At 43.0% G+C, this 13,908-nt stretch overlaps 1 protein-coding gene across 1 annotated transcript; it reads left to right on the top strand.

Annotated features, from left to right (window-relative positions):
• Window positions 1-1,708: 1,708 nt before the first annotated feature.
• HEPN1 (hepatocellular carcinoma, down-regulated 1) lies at window positions 1,709-13,555 on the top strand. The gene is given in 3 exon segments (XM_064268315.1): window positions 1,709-1,790; window positions 13,291-13,526; window positions 13,529-13,555. Coding segments are annotated over 3 exon segments (345 nt in total).
• The last annotated feature ends 353 nt before the right edge of the window (window positions 13,556-13,908 follow it).

Genomic DNA, 13,908 nt, shown 5'->3' with positions numbered 1-13,908 from the left:
ACCATACTCGTCCCAGTCTACTTTACCTAACTTTTGATTGCTTGTGTTCACTTTTCAGAGCCACACAACTTGGGTGTCCCCAAAAGAGCCACACCCCACCCAAGCCTCCCCTCACAGACACCCCCTCATGCTTTCCACACCTCAGGCATCCCATCCCAGGTCTGCCCCACCTTGCCCTTCCAGACCCTCACCAGCCACAGATAGCCGAGCACCTCGGCTGACAGCTGTGCCCAGCCGGTTGCTAGCCTCACAGGTGTAGACACCCAGGTCTGTGGGTAGGACCTGCCCATCGTAGGCATGTCCTTGGGCAGGGGGTTGCATCAGCAGGAGGGTCCCGTCAGGAAGGAGCTGGTGTAGGTCCAGGGACGTCATGCTCAGGGGCTGCCCATCCAGCAGCCAGCGGATGGTGGGAGGTGGCTGGCCTGAGGCTCTGCAGCTCATCTTGGCGGGGCCAGGGCCCTGGAGCAGCTGGTCCTGGGGGTGGACTAGGATCTGGGGTGGGGAGTCCTGAGCCATGACTCCTGGGAGGAAAAGGCCAGTGGAACCGAATCTGACTATCGACCCATAAAAAACCCATTGCCGTGGAGTCGGTTCCGACTCATAGTGACCCTGTAGGCCAGAGTAGAACTGCCCCATAGAGTTTCCAAAGAGGGCCTGGTGGATTCGAACTGCCCGCCTTTTGGTTAGCAGCCATGGCACTTAACTACTATGCCACCAGGGACCACTGACAGTGCCCCCAAATCCATGGCCCACATGTCACTTGTTCTATCTCTCTCTCTCTCTGTCACACACACACACCTTTGCACTCCCCACTGAAAACAGGGAAACAAGGGAGCGAGGGAACCTCTTCTTTTGGGCAGGCCTTGTATCAGAGCCCGAGGGCAAGAAGAATGAGGGCCACACTCACCTGTGCAAAGCAGAAGGAAAGGCAGGGGCCACCCAGCCCTGAGGAGGCTCGCTCCTGCAGAGCCCATGGCTGCTCGCAGGCCTCTGTCCTTGTCCCAAGCACTTTGTCCTGCTGCTCTGAACTCAACAGCGGAGGGGGAAGGAGGGGCGGGGCGGTGGTGGTGGTTGTTTGTGACCGAGACTCTGCCCAGGAGGGAAGCAGCTTTGAGGAAACCGATGCTTCCTGTCTGGCCCTCAGTGCCTTGGAGAACAGAGGAGTGAAATTCTCTTACCTTGACTCTTTAGCTATAACCCTTGATCCTGACTCCAGCCCTGAGGTTTACTTTATGATCTAGTCTGGGATTTCTTAATGGTAATCCTCACACTAACCATAACTCCAACTATATCCTTTAATCTTTTAGCCCTAAACCTCTACTTAGACCTTATCCTTGAATCTTAATCCTTATTCCTTTGCTTCCAAGTGACCCCCTGCTACAGCAGAATGGACACCCAGAGGTGGGATCTCAAGGCAAAATGTTAAGGAGCTGAGGACAGAGAGGAAAAAGGGGCTTTGGAGTGATGAAGCTAAGTGGAGGGGAGCAGGAGTGTATTGTCATTCCAAGCTCCACTTCCCTGGGATAGATGAGGGTGGGGTGGGGCAGGAAGGAAGACAGAAAGGATTCAGAGCTTCCGAAACAACCTGGGAGATTCCCACAAAGTCCCCGTCCATATTCAGCTCAGGGAGAGATGAAATAAGATATGAGACCTTGGGCAAGTTACTTAACTTCTGCAAGTCAGTTTCCTTATCTATAAAATGGGAACAATGAAGATGGTGAGACTGCATCTCAAGTACTTTGGACACGTTATCAGGAGGGATCAGTCCTGGGAGAAGGATATCATACATGGTAAGGTAGAGCATCACCAAAAAAGAGGAAGACCCTGAATGAGATAGATTGACACAATGGCTGCAACAATGGGCTCAAACATAGCAATGATTGTGAGGATGGTGCAGGACCGGGCAGTGTTTTGTTCTGTTGTACACAGGGTTGCTATGAGTTAGAACCAACTCAATGGCACCTAACAACACCACCAACAACAATTCCTACCTTGTGGGCTGGAGTAAGAATGAAATGAGATAAAGCATAAAACCACGTAGTGCAGTGCCTGACACATAAAAAACGATTAGTAAAGTTTTGCCAATGTTGTCATTTGTTATTTCTTAGGCACATCCCACACTGAAACTCTCCAAGCATCGTTAGCAGGAATGATTTTCAGACCTTGGAAAGGTGGTTGCAATAAATGACTTTTAAGAGTGTTTCTGGCCCTGAAATCTCATGTCTGCCACAGAGAGGCCTTTTGAGCCTGCGTGCCAGGGCTCACCCTGCCACTCTCCACCGATCCTTAGAGAGTGGCCACCCCGCCTGCTCAGACCCAGCTCCTGTTTACAGGTCTCTTCCTTCCAAATCTGGAATCTCAGCCATTTCCTGGAGCTGTTCCCGGAAGGCCAAGGCCAGGCCGTGGGGGCTCAGCGGAAGAGTGTCAAGCCTTTGTTTCTAATTGTTCCTAGCTGGCTCCTGGGGAGGGAGATGAGGGGGTGGATGGAGGGCCTCACCCAGCTGACCCATCCCCTCTCCCCCTTCCAGCCTGTGCTGCCCCTTCAGTCCCAGCCACAGCCCTAACAGCCTATGGGGGAAGCCCACCTGAATTCCTTCTCCACTTTCCCCTCAAACTAAACCAGAGTCAGGGAACACTGCGGTCTCTACAAAAGGGGGATTTCCACGAGGATAAGAATAGATTGAGTGAAAGTAACAGAGAGACAGAGCCAGAGGATTAGGAATTGGGACCAGAGAATGGAGTCTGGGGTTTCAGACGTGGAGGAGCTAAGCATGGTGATGAGTTCCAGGGGATGAGCATGGTGTTTGTGGTGGGCGGAGTGCAGTGGAGCCGATGAAATCAAAGAACTGTGGGGCCGGGGTGATGGGGAGTGATGTTTGAATATGTGGACACAGAAGTCAACCAGGAACAAGACAGAATGGTGTGGTAAGACAGGTGAGACGTACAGACATCTTGGGGTTCACCACCTAGAGAACTTCCAAGCCTGTCTGACACCCAGACTGCCTGCTCCCCAAAACTCTTGTTTGTCAGCAGCCTTCCTTAGTGTCTTCTATTTCTACATAGGGTCACTACAAGTCAGAACTGACTCAACGGCACCTAACGACAATTTTTACTTTGGACTTGGAGACTAACCAAGTTGTCTTTTAATGCTTTAATGACTTTTGATTTTGTTCAAATCTCCACAATCTTGCCCTGTTGTCCTCTTTACTGTCAGGATCCTTCAGGGAATAACTGTCACAGGAATTCAGATCCATGACTAGCCCTGTCCTCAGCAGAGTGAGAGTGAGAGTGGACAAGTGAGACAGCCAAGAGAGAGGCCAGGGCTATGCTGCAGGGGTGGAGCCCCAGAGTCTACAATAGCACCTGTCCCAAAGTCACAGGCCCCACCCTCTCCACTTCCAGAGTCTGGAGAGCCAAGTTCTAAGAAGGCATTAGGGTTGGAGGGGTCAATTACTGGGAGATGTTCCTGTGGGACATTAGAACATCTCCCCACTCAATCCAAGAATCCAGGGAAATCAGGGATACACGGAAGGATGGCCGATGGGACTTCCCAGCAGTGAGGTGTGTCTGGATGGCTCCCAGAGACCACAGTGCTCATTTCCAGCAACCTGGCCCCTCAGCATCCTGATTGTCTCACTTCCACAAACAAAGGAAGAGCCGACTACATGAGTCATGGGGATGATGTTATTTGATGGGAGGCACCTCCAACTGTTGTTTCAGGGAAGCTGTGCCCTGGGTCCACGGTGCTGTGCGGCTCGGTGGCCACTTAGCATCTTCCTTCACCCCTTGGTTCTATTGTGCTTTGTGTTTTTTGCAAGTAGCTCCTTCTTCATTGCTTGTAAGAGGAAGGAGAGAGGAGAGTGACTAGGTGTCCTTCAGGAATGTCCTTCAGAGGAAGCAGGGCTTTACTTTGGATTGGGTTCTGTCATGAATCAGGGACAAATCTATGATTCTTTGCAGAAGAGTGCCCAATAATTTCCTTGCTATGTGGAGTGTCACGTGGTTCCTTTTTCTTGTTTTGAACAATGTCCTGAACCTCTTTTTTTTTTTTTTTCTTTCTGTGTCTCCTGTTATACCTGCAAGTGTTTAAGAGTTTCTCTAGGGAATAAACCTAGAAGTAGGATTTCTGGGTCTTGGGGCATACAAATGTTTAACTTTATATGATAATGCCAAATTGCTTGCCAAACCAGTTGTAACTGTGTCCTTGAACCACATTCTCAGCGATGGTTGATGGATTTCTTAATTTTTGTCAATCTAAGTATGTAAAGGACCCCTGGTGGTACAGTAGTTAAGCACTGGGCTGCTAACCAAAAGGTTGGGAATTCGAATCCACTAGCCATTGCTTGGAAACATATGGGGCAGTTCTACTCTGTCCTGTAGGGTCTCTATGAATCGACTCAATTGCAATGGGTCTAATTGATTTTAAGCATGTAAACGATATCTTATTGCTGCCTTAATTTGCTTTTGCCTGAATCAAATAATGGAGCCGAGCAATTTTTCAAGTATTTACTTACCATTTTTGTTTTCTTTTCTGGGAAATATCTATTTCTATCTTTTGCCCATTTTGTTTTTTCTCAATAACTTTCAGGAACTCTTCATGTATCCTGGATAATAATTCTCTGTGGACTAGTAATGTTGCAAATATTTTGTCTTTATGATGTAACAGAGTCCTTAATTTTAGTGTAGGTAAATTTATTAATATTTATTTTTGTGTATTTTTAAAGAAAACCTTTCTCCCTTTCTTTTTCAAGAGTGTCTTTGGCTATTATTGAGCCTTCAGCTTGTCAAGCTCCTCGAAAGTCTGTGGAATTTTTATTGGAACTGATTGAATATATAGGGAGAATTGAGATTTTATAAAATTGTTTTCCTATTCATGGATAAGCGTACCTCTCTAAGCCTTTTTAAATGTCTTTCAATAAAGTTTTATGATTTGCTCTATACAAATCTTACACACACACATACACACACATAATTTTATTGTGCTTTAGGTGAAAATTTACAGCTCAAGTTAATTTCTCATTCAAAAATTTATACACATATTGTTTTGTGATGCTGGTTGGAATCCTCACAAGGTGGCAGCATGCGTCCCCTTTCCACTCCAAGTTTCCTGTGTCCATTCATCCAGTTTCTGTCCCTTCCTACCTTCTCTTCTTGCTTTTGGGCAGTAGTTGCCCATTTGGTCTCATGCATTTGATTGAACTAAGAAATACATTCCCCAAGTGTGTTACTGTTTATTTTATAGGTCTGTCTAATCTTTTTCTGAAAAGTGGGCTTTGGGAGTGGTTTTAGTTCTGAGTTACAGAGTGTCCAGGGGTCATAGTCTTGGGAGTTCCTCCAGTCTCTGTCAGACCAGTAAGTCTCGTCTTTTTTCGTGAATTTGAATTCTGTTCTATATTTTTCTGTACATTTTTCTCCCATTCTGTTCGGGACTCTCTGTTGTGATCTCTGTTAGAGTGGTCAGGAAAACTTACACATATTTTGTTAACTGTATTCTTAGCTAATTTCTTAAACCTTGTGTTGTAGATTATTTGCAAAGATAGCTGCAATAATTCCTCTCATCCTGTATGCTTGTCTCTTTGTAATGCTTGTCACCTCCCCCATTAAGAAGAGGAATTTTTTTTTCCAAACCCTTGAATCTAGGCTGGTCTTGTGAATTGGCTTGACCAATACAATACAATGGAAGTCATGTATGGGACTTCCAAGTCTAAGCCTCAAGAGGTCTTGCAGCTTCTGCTCTTGCTTCCTTGAAACACTGCTCTGAGGCTACCATGTGAAGAAGCTCGGTCTATCTACATAGGGCAGAGAAGAGCTATCCTAGCTGAGGACTCCTAAATCTATAGCCAACAGCCAGCATTAATCACTAGACATGCAAGCGAGGGCATCTTAGGCATCCAGCCCCAGTTCAAGCTGCCAGATGATAAGGTCCCATAAGTGACCCAAGGTAACACCAGTAAATGAATTACTTGATGGCTGAACCCAGGCCAATTTACTGACACACAGAAGTGTGAGCAAATAAAATGGTTATTGTTTTAAGTCACTAAATTTAGGGGTGATTCATTATGGATCCATAAATAACTGAGACACCCTGATATTATGCCTACGGGTAGGTCTACAGATTCTTTTGCATTTTCTATGTAGGAAATCATATCATCTAAATATAATGGCAATTAAAAATTTTTTCTTTATTTCCAATCTCTATACCATTTACTTCTTTGTTTGCCTTACCAGTATGATGTTGACTAGGAGTGATCGTAGCCATCCTTCTTTATGTCTTCATTTTAAAGGGAATACTTCTAATGTTTCACCATTAAGAATGATATTTGCATTTGATAAAATCCAACACCGTTTCATGATAAAAACCCTCAGCAAAATAGGGATAAAAGGGAAGTTCCTCAACATAATTAAGGGCATATATGTTGGCAAAACTGACAGCCAACATTATTCTCAATGGAGAAAGACTGAGAGCTTTCCCCTTGAGAACAGGAATGGAACAAGGATGTCCATTATCACCAGTCTTATTCAGTATTGTCCTGGAAGGCCTAGCGAGAGCAGTAAGGCAAGAAAGAGAAAAAAAAAAAGGGTATCCAAATCAGAAAGGAAGAAGTAAAACTATTCACAGATGACATGATCTAACACATACAAAATCCCAAAGATTTCACGGAAAGGTACTGGAGCTAATAGAAAAAATTCAGCAACTATAAAACACTACTAAAAGATACCTACATAAATGGAAGGACATTCCATGCTCATGGAATGGAAGACTTAATATAGCGAAAATGTCAATTCTACCTAAAGCAATCTACAGATACAGTGCAATCCTGATCCAAATCCCAACAACATTCTTTACTGAAATGGAAAAAACTAATCACCAACTTTATATGAAATGGAAAGAGGCCTCAAATAGACAAAGCAATACTGAAGAAGAACAAAGTGGAGGCCTCACAGTCCCCCATCTCGAAACATACTATATAGCTACAGTAATCAAAACAGCTTGGTACTGGTTCAATGATAGACAAATAGAGCAGTGGAATAGAATCGAAAACCCCAAAATAAACTCATCTATAAATGGACAACTGATTTTCAACATGGGGTCAAAATCCATTCCACGGAGAAGAAACAGTCTCCTTAACAAATGGTGCTGGCAAAAAGGGATAAGCACATACAGAAAAATGAAACAAGACCCATACGTCACACCATACACAAAACTAACTCAATAGAGCAAGGGAGAATGAAGAAAACCAAAAACACAAGGGAAAGATCAGTCCAAAGGACTAATAGACCACAATTACCACAGCCTCCATCAGACTGAGTCCAGCAAAACTAGATGGTGCCCAGCTACCACCACCGACTGCTCTGACAGGGATCACAATACAGGGCCATGGACAGAGCTGGAGAAAAATGTAGAACAAAATCCCTTTTCACAAAAAAAGATCAGACTTACTGGTCTGACAAAGACTGGAGAAACCCCAAGAGTATGGCCTCCAGACACCTTTTAGCTCAGTAATGAAGTCACTCCTGAGATTCACCCTTCAGCCAATGATTAGACAGGCCCATAAAACAAAACGAGACTAAATGGGCGCACCAACCCAGGGGCAAGGATGAGAAGGCGGGAGGGGACAGGAAAGCGGATAATGGGGAGCCCAAGACTGAAAAAGGGAGAGTGTTGACACATTGTGGGGTTGGCAACCAATGTCACAAAACAATCAGTGTATTAATTGTTTAATGAGAAAATAATTTGCTCGGTAAACCTTCCCCTAAAGCACAATACAAAAAATTTAACATCTAATTGGGGAAGTAAGCGTAAAATTCAATAAAACAAATGAAAGACTTGTAACAACAACAACAAAAAAAAAACTAACTCAAAATGAACAGAGATCTACGCATTAAAGCCAAAACTATAAAATTCTTGGAAGGAAATATAGAGACGAAACTTTGGGATCTAATCTAAAAAAAAATTATGAAAGACAACTATAAATGCACAAATAGCAGAAGACAAATTAGATAACTGGAGCTTCATAAACATTAAATATCATGCTCTCAAAAAAGTAAAAAGACAACCTACAGTCTGAGAAAAAATCATTGGGAATGACACATCAGATAAGGGTCTAATCTCTAAAATATATAGAAAACATCAACAACTCCACAACTAAACCCTGCTGTCGAGTAACAACTAAAAAGACAACCCAATTAAAAAATGGGCAAAGGACATGAACAGACACTTCATCAAAGAGGACATCCAAGCAGGCAACACATGAAAAGATGCCATTAGATCTTTAGCCACCAGACAGATGCAAATCAAAACTACAGTGAGATACCATCTCACGCCAGTTAAAATGGCACTGATAAAAAAAAAGAAAAAACAGTAAATGCTGGCAAGGATGTATGGAGATTGGAACCCTTATTCACTGCCGGTGGAACTGTAAAATGGACCGATTACTATGGTGCTTCCTCAAGAAACAGAACTACCTTATGATTCAGCAATTCCACATCTAGGTAAACACCCTAGAGATCTGATAGCAATGACATGAACAGATATATGCACGTCTATGTTCATTGCAGCACTACTCACAATAAAGAAGAGATGGAAACAACCTAGTGTCCATCAATGGATGAACTAATTGTGGAACACACATACAATGGAATACTACACAACCGTAAAGAAAAATGAAGAGTACACAAAGGATCTTAAATGTGGATAAATCTGGAGGACATTATAGTAAGTGAAATAAATCAATCACAAAAGGACAAGTACTGTATAATCTCACTTTTATAAAAACAAAACAAAATAGATATGTATACAGAGACCAATGCTTATTGGTGATTACCAGGGATAGGGGTGGATGGGAGAGGGGGAATCATTGTCTAGATAGTAAACACTTGTTATTTTTGATGATGGGAAAGGTAACACAGAATATGGGCAAAGTGAGCACAGCTTGACCTAGGTAAATGATGTCACTAAGATGTACACAAGAAAAAAGGCCATTTTAGTAAATGCTATGACCTAACCTCAGAAACCCTGGTGTTGTAGTGGTTAAGTGCTACGGCTGCAAACCAAAAGGTTGGCAGTTTGAATCCACCAGGCTCTCCTTGGAAACTCTATGGGACAGTTCTACTCTGTCCTATAGGGTCACTATGAGTTGGAATCGACTCGATGGCAACGGGTTTTTGGTTATGACATAACCTGGTGACATGGTGGTGTAGGGGTTAAGAGCTATGGCTGCTAACCAAAAGGTAGGCAGTTCAAATCCACCAGGCACTCCTTGGAAACTGTGTGGGGCAATTCTACTCTGACCTATAGGGCCACTACTAGTTGAAATGGACTCCATGGCAATGATATATATATATATATATATGAATGCATGTATGTGTACAGGTATGTAAATGTGTGTATATATGTGTGTAGGTATGGCTGTATGTACATGTATATGTATATGCATGTATATGTGTGCATGCACGTATGTTCATATATATAATAAATCACATAGGGTCATAGTTACAGATACTTCTTAGTATCCAACCAAACACTTTATGGGACTGGTTTTCTGAGTTTGAAGGATTAGGACCATAGTCTTGTGGGACAACTTGGTCAACTGACATAATAAAACTCATAAAGTTTATGTTCTACATTCTAGATTAGTGAGTAGCATCTGGGTTCTTAAAAGCTTAAAAGTGGCCAAGATACAATATTGGTCTCTACTCATCTGAAGCAAAAGAGAAAGAAGGAAGCCCAAGACTCTGAAAAAACACTAGGCTATAGGATTAACTGTCTATACAAACCAAAGTCTCTGCTACTCTGAGACCAGAAGAAGTAGATGGTACCTGGCTACCACTACTAATTGTTCTGATCAAGGCCACAATAGATGTATCTTGATAGAACAGGAGAAAACTTTGGAACAGAACTCAAATTCTTAAAGAGTCCAGACTTATTAGACCGGTTGAGACTAGAGGACTTCCTGAGACTATGGCCCTGACAGACTCTTTAAACCTTGAACAGAAACTATCTTCAGTTAGCTAAATAACAGATTAGCTCATAAAATAAAGAGTGCTCTCCTTTAAAAAAAATCACCTATGTGAGATCAAGGAAACCCTGGTGGCATAGTGGTTAAGTGCACAGCTGCTAACCAAAAGGTCGGCAGTTAGACTCCACAGGGCACTCTGAAAACTCTACGAGGCAGTTCTACTCTGTTCTATAAGGTCGCTAGAAGTCGAAATTGACTTGACAGCAACAAGTTTGGGTTATATGAGACCAAATAATCAGCAGTTACTTTAAAGGAAAGATGTGAAGGTAAAGGGGCAGAGAAACTAGATTACTGGAAATGGAACAGTTAAAACAAAATAGAGAATGTTGACACATTGTGAAGGATGTAACCGATGTCACTGGAACAATTTGTGTAGAAATCTTTGAATGGGAACCTAATTTACTATGTAAACTTTCACAGAAGACATAATAAAATATTATTTTAAGAAAGAATGATATTTAGTGTTTGTTTCAGTAGATATTATTTATCATATTTTAAAAGATTCCTTTTATTCCGTGTTAAGAACTTTTAGTCATGATCGAGTATTAAATTTGACAAACGCTTTTTCAGCATCAATGAGTTGTCTCCTTTAATATGTTAACGTGGCAAATGGTATTTATAAATTTTCTAATGTTATAGTATTCTTGCATTCCTGGCATATATACAGTTTGGTCACGATACATACCGTTTTTATACATTCCTGAATTCAATTGGCTTATGCTTCGTTTAGAATATTTTACATCCGTGTTGTGTTTGACCTGTACTTTTTTTTTTTTTCCTCAGGTTGTCCTTGTGTTATTTTGATACCAGGGTTTCACTGGTCTCATGAGTATTCTGTTTTTTCTTATTCACTGAAAGAACCTGTACATGATGGGAATTATCTGCTCCTGAAAGACTGGCATAACTCACTTATAAAACCATCTGAGCTGGTGTTTTCTTTGTAGGAACACTTTAAACAATTTATTCAGTTTCTTAATTGGTTACAGGATTATTTAGCCTTCTAATTACTTTTGAGTCAGTTTTCCTAAGATAAATCTTTCTAGGGATTTGTCATTTTGCCTAAATTTTAAAATTATTTTTATTAATGTTATTGTCTTATTAGCTTTTTCATCTATACTAGATCAGTAATTATTTTCTCCTTTTTATTCAAAATATCATTTATGCCTGTCTTCTCTCTTTTACCTTAGTCTCACCAGACATTTACTTTTTAAACAATCTTTTCAGATAACTCATCTTTGGTTTTGTTGATCCTCTCTACTTTATCTTTCTTTTTGCATTTGTTAACTCATATTTGGTTGGTCTTAATCACTGAAAATTTGCAAGGAAGCTTTTCTCTAGAGAGGATTTGCATTTTTATTGTTAGGAGCCTGGAATGATACAAACTAGGGGCCCCTTCTAGGATGCCAGCTTAACCTAGGATTCCCAGATTCAGCTCCTCCCACCTTGTCATGGGCCCAAAAGTCTAGTCTCCCATTACAGTGCTAATATATACAAACATTTGCTCCTGGGTTAATATCACATTTTATGAGAGCTAAATAGTCTGGGCTCATCTTGTGTTTTTTGCTTTGGTTTGTTTCTGGACCCTTGGAAATGTCCCCCATCTCCTGAAAATCAACAATGCAAAGCAACTGTTTTAAGCAAGACCTAGCTGCTTTGCAACAGGAGGACCTCTCAAATTTCTAGTCTCAAGTATCTAGCACAAGTTCTGCATCACTTTCCACCCATTGCACCTGGCTTTGCCCCACCACCCCCACTGAAACTCCTTATGCCAGGTTGAACAATGATCTCCTCGTTGCCAAATTTAATGTATGCTTTCAATTCCTTTTCATACATGGTCCTTTTCTGCAGTTCTGGCTGCTCCCTCTTTCTCGAAACCCTTTTCTTCCTTTGATTCCACGACACCATTATCTCCTGAATTTCCCCCTACCTTACTGGCTATACCTTTTGGCCTCTTTACCAGAACAAACCCCATTGCTGTCAAGTCAATTCCGACTCATAGCGACCCTATAGGACAGCGTAGAACTGCCCCATAGGGTTTCCAAGGAGCGCTTCGTGGATTCAAACTGCCAACCTTTTAGTTAGCAGTCGTAGCACTTAACCACTACGCCACCAGGGTTTTTGGTGAGGTCCTTTTAACTTACCTTTATGCATCGATTTCCTCAGGGATCTATCTTCAGCCTTCTTCACTTTTCACTCTGTACATTGTAACAAATCTCATCCAGGGCTCAGGGCCCTGAATTCCCAGTGTGTTTTGCACTTGCCAGCTTTTACACATGCTGCTCTGTCTGCCTTCAATATGTGTTCTCTCCTTTTTTTCCACCTGGTTAACTAATCTTTCCAAGACTAACTCAGGCATCTCCTTCAGGATAGCTTTGTTGGCAATCTGGGTTAGACGCTCCTCCGACACGCAATCAGGGCACCATGTACCTACCTCTGCATTGCATTTTACACTGTATTGGTTAATCTGCTTCCTCACCTGTCTTGCCCACAAGACTGCCTTCTGGGAGGGAGCCATGTTGTAGGTTACACAGTGCCATAGTAGATCAACAAATGTTTGTTGAATAAATGAAGGAACAACTAACTGAATGAATGAGTGAGTGATGATTTTGGGGCAGATGATTTGGGCTTTGGAAAGAGAATGGCTAGTGAAAGAAGATGAGAAGAAAAAAGGAAAATGATTGATATTTTTCAACTGTTTGTTTTGTTCTCCTTGCTTATGTGGAATAAAGTTGCCATTTCATTTCATCAAAAGTTTATTGAGCATCCAGGATGTGCTAGGCACTCTGCTAGATGCTAGTAATACAAAGATGAAGATCAAAACAAAACAAAACAAGAAAACACTTCCTTATTCCCTCCTCTCCCCACCCCCCCAACTTAAGGCTGGTTTGGCTTGAGTTTGGGAAGCTGGCACCGCAGGGATTCAGCACCAGGACAACTTTCACCTCTGCATCTCAGGGCTGACAGGCTTGTACCTTGTTCCATTTTCTGCAGCTCCCATCGGCCTGAGCAACTTTTCCCTGCATGCATTATCTCATGGATGAGGTACCTGGGAAGGCTGGGGAATTGGTTCTGGCTCATCAGTTGAGCACGTGTGCCTTTGCAGCTAATGGGTTGCCACAAAGGCACACCTGCTCAAATAAGCCTGAGCAAGTACACGGGGATAGGAGCTGGGAAGGGCATGCTGCTGGAGGGAGGGGGCAAAGTAGAAACATTGCTGCCCCTGGGGCCAGCCTGGGACAAAACTTGCCCTGGTGTGGAGGTATTGGATAAGGGGACCTGGGAGTTGCTCAGGGAGGTGGTGGAGGAGAGTCAAAACTGGAGTTTGGGGGGGGTGGGAGGGGCCAGGGGTGCAAGGAAGCATCAGGGAGGAGAGGACAGAACACACAGAGGGCCTTCCTCTCTTTCAGCTTTTTAATTGTCCTCTCTCCTTACATAGTAGATCACTGTGTCTCCTATAAACTGTGCAAGTAGCAGTGGCATGGGCATGGCTGCAGAGAGGCCCAGCCCAGACCCTTTGCATTCTGATGTTAGTGTGATTAGGAGCCTGTCCTTGTCCCACCCCCTGGGACCCGAGCATCTGGGAACAGGGCAGGTGGGTGGCAGGAGGATCATGTCTCTCTGATAACCTGGGGAGCACTAAGCCTCCTCCTCCTCCCACCATTCCTATGGAGATTAGAACCTTATTCTCTTACAGCTGGAGGAAACTCAACACCCTTCCCAGGGATAATGATTGTTTGAAAGGCTTGTTTTGTAAGGAAGGCAAGGAGATCGCATGGGTTTGAGGAGTTAAAAACACTTCCTCCTTTGATCTGGTTTCCTGGGCCAGGTGAGTGAGTAGGAATCCCCATCGCTATAGGAATAAGCCCACTCATCTCGAATTCATGAACAG

This window comes from Loxodonta africana, chromosome 15 (genome assembly GCF_030014295.1).
Source record: "Loxodonta africana isolate mLoxAfr1 chromosome 15, mLoxAfr1.hap2, whole genome shotgun sequence".
Classification (NCBI taxonomy): Eukaryota; Metazoa; Chordata; class Mammalia; order Proboscidea; family Elephantidae; genus Loxodonta; species Loxodonta africana.
Note: the sequence above shows the minus strand (reverse complement) of the source record. Positions and strands in the feature narration are given on the sequence as shown.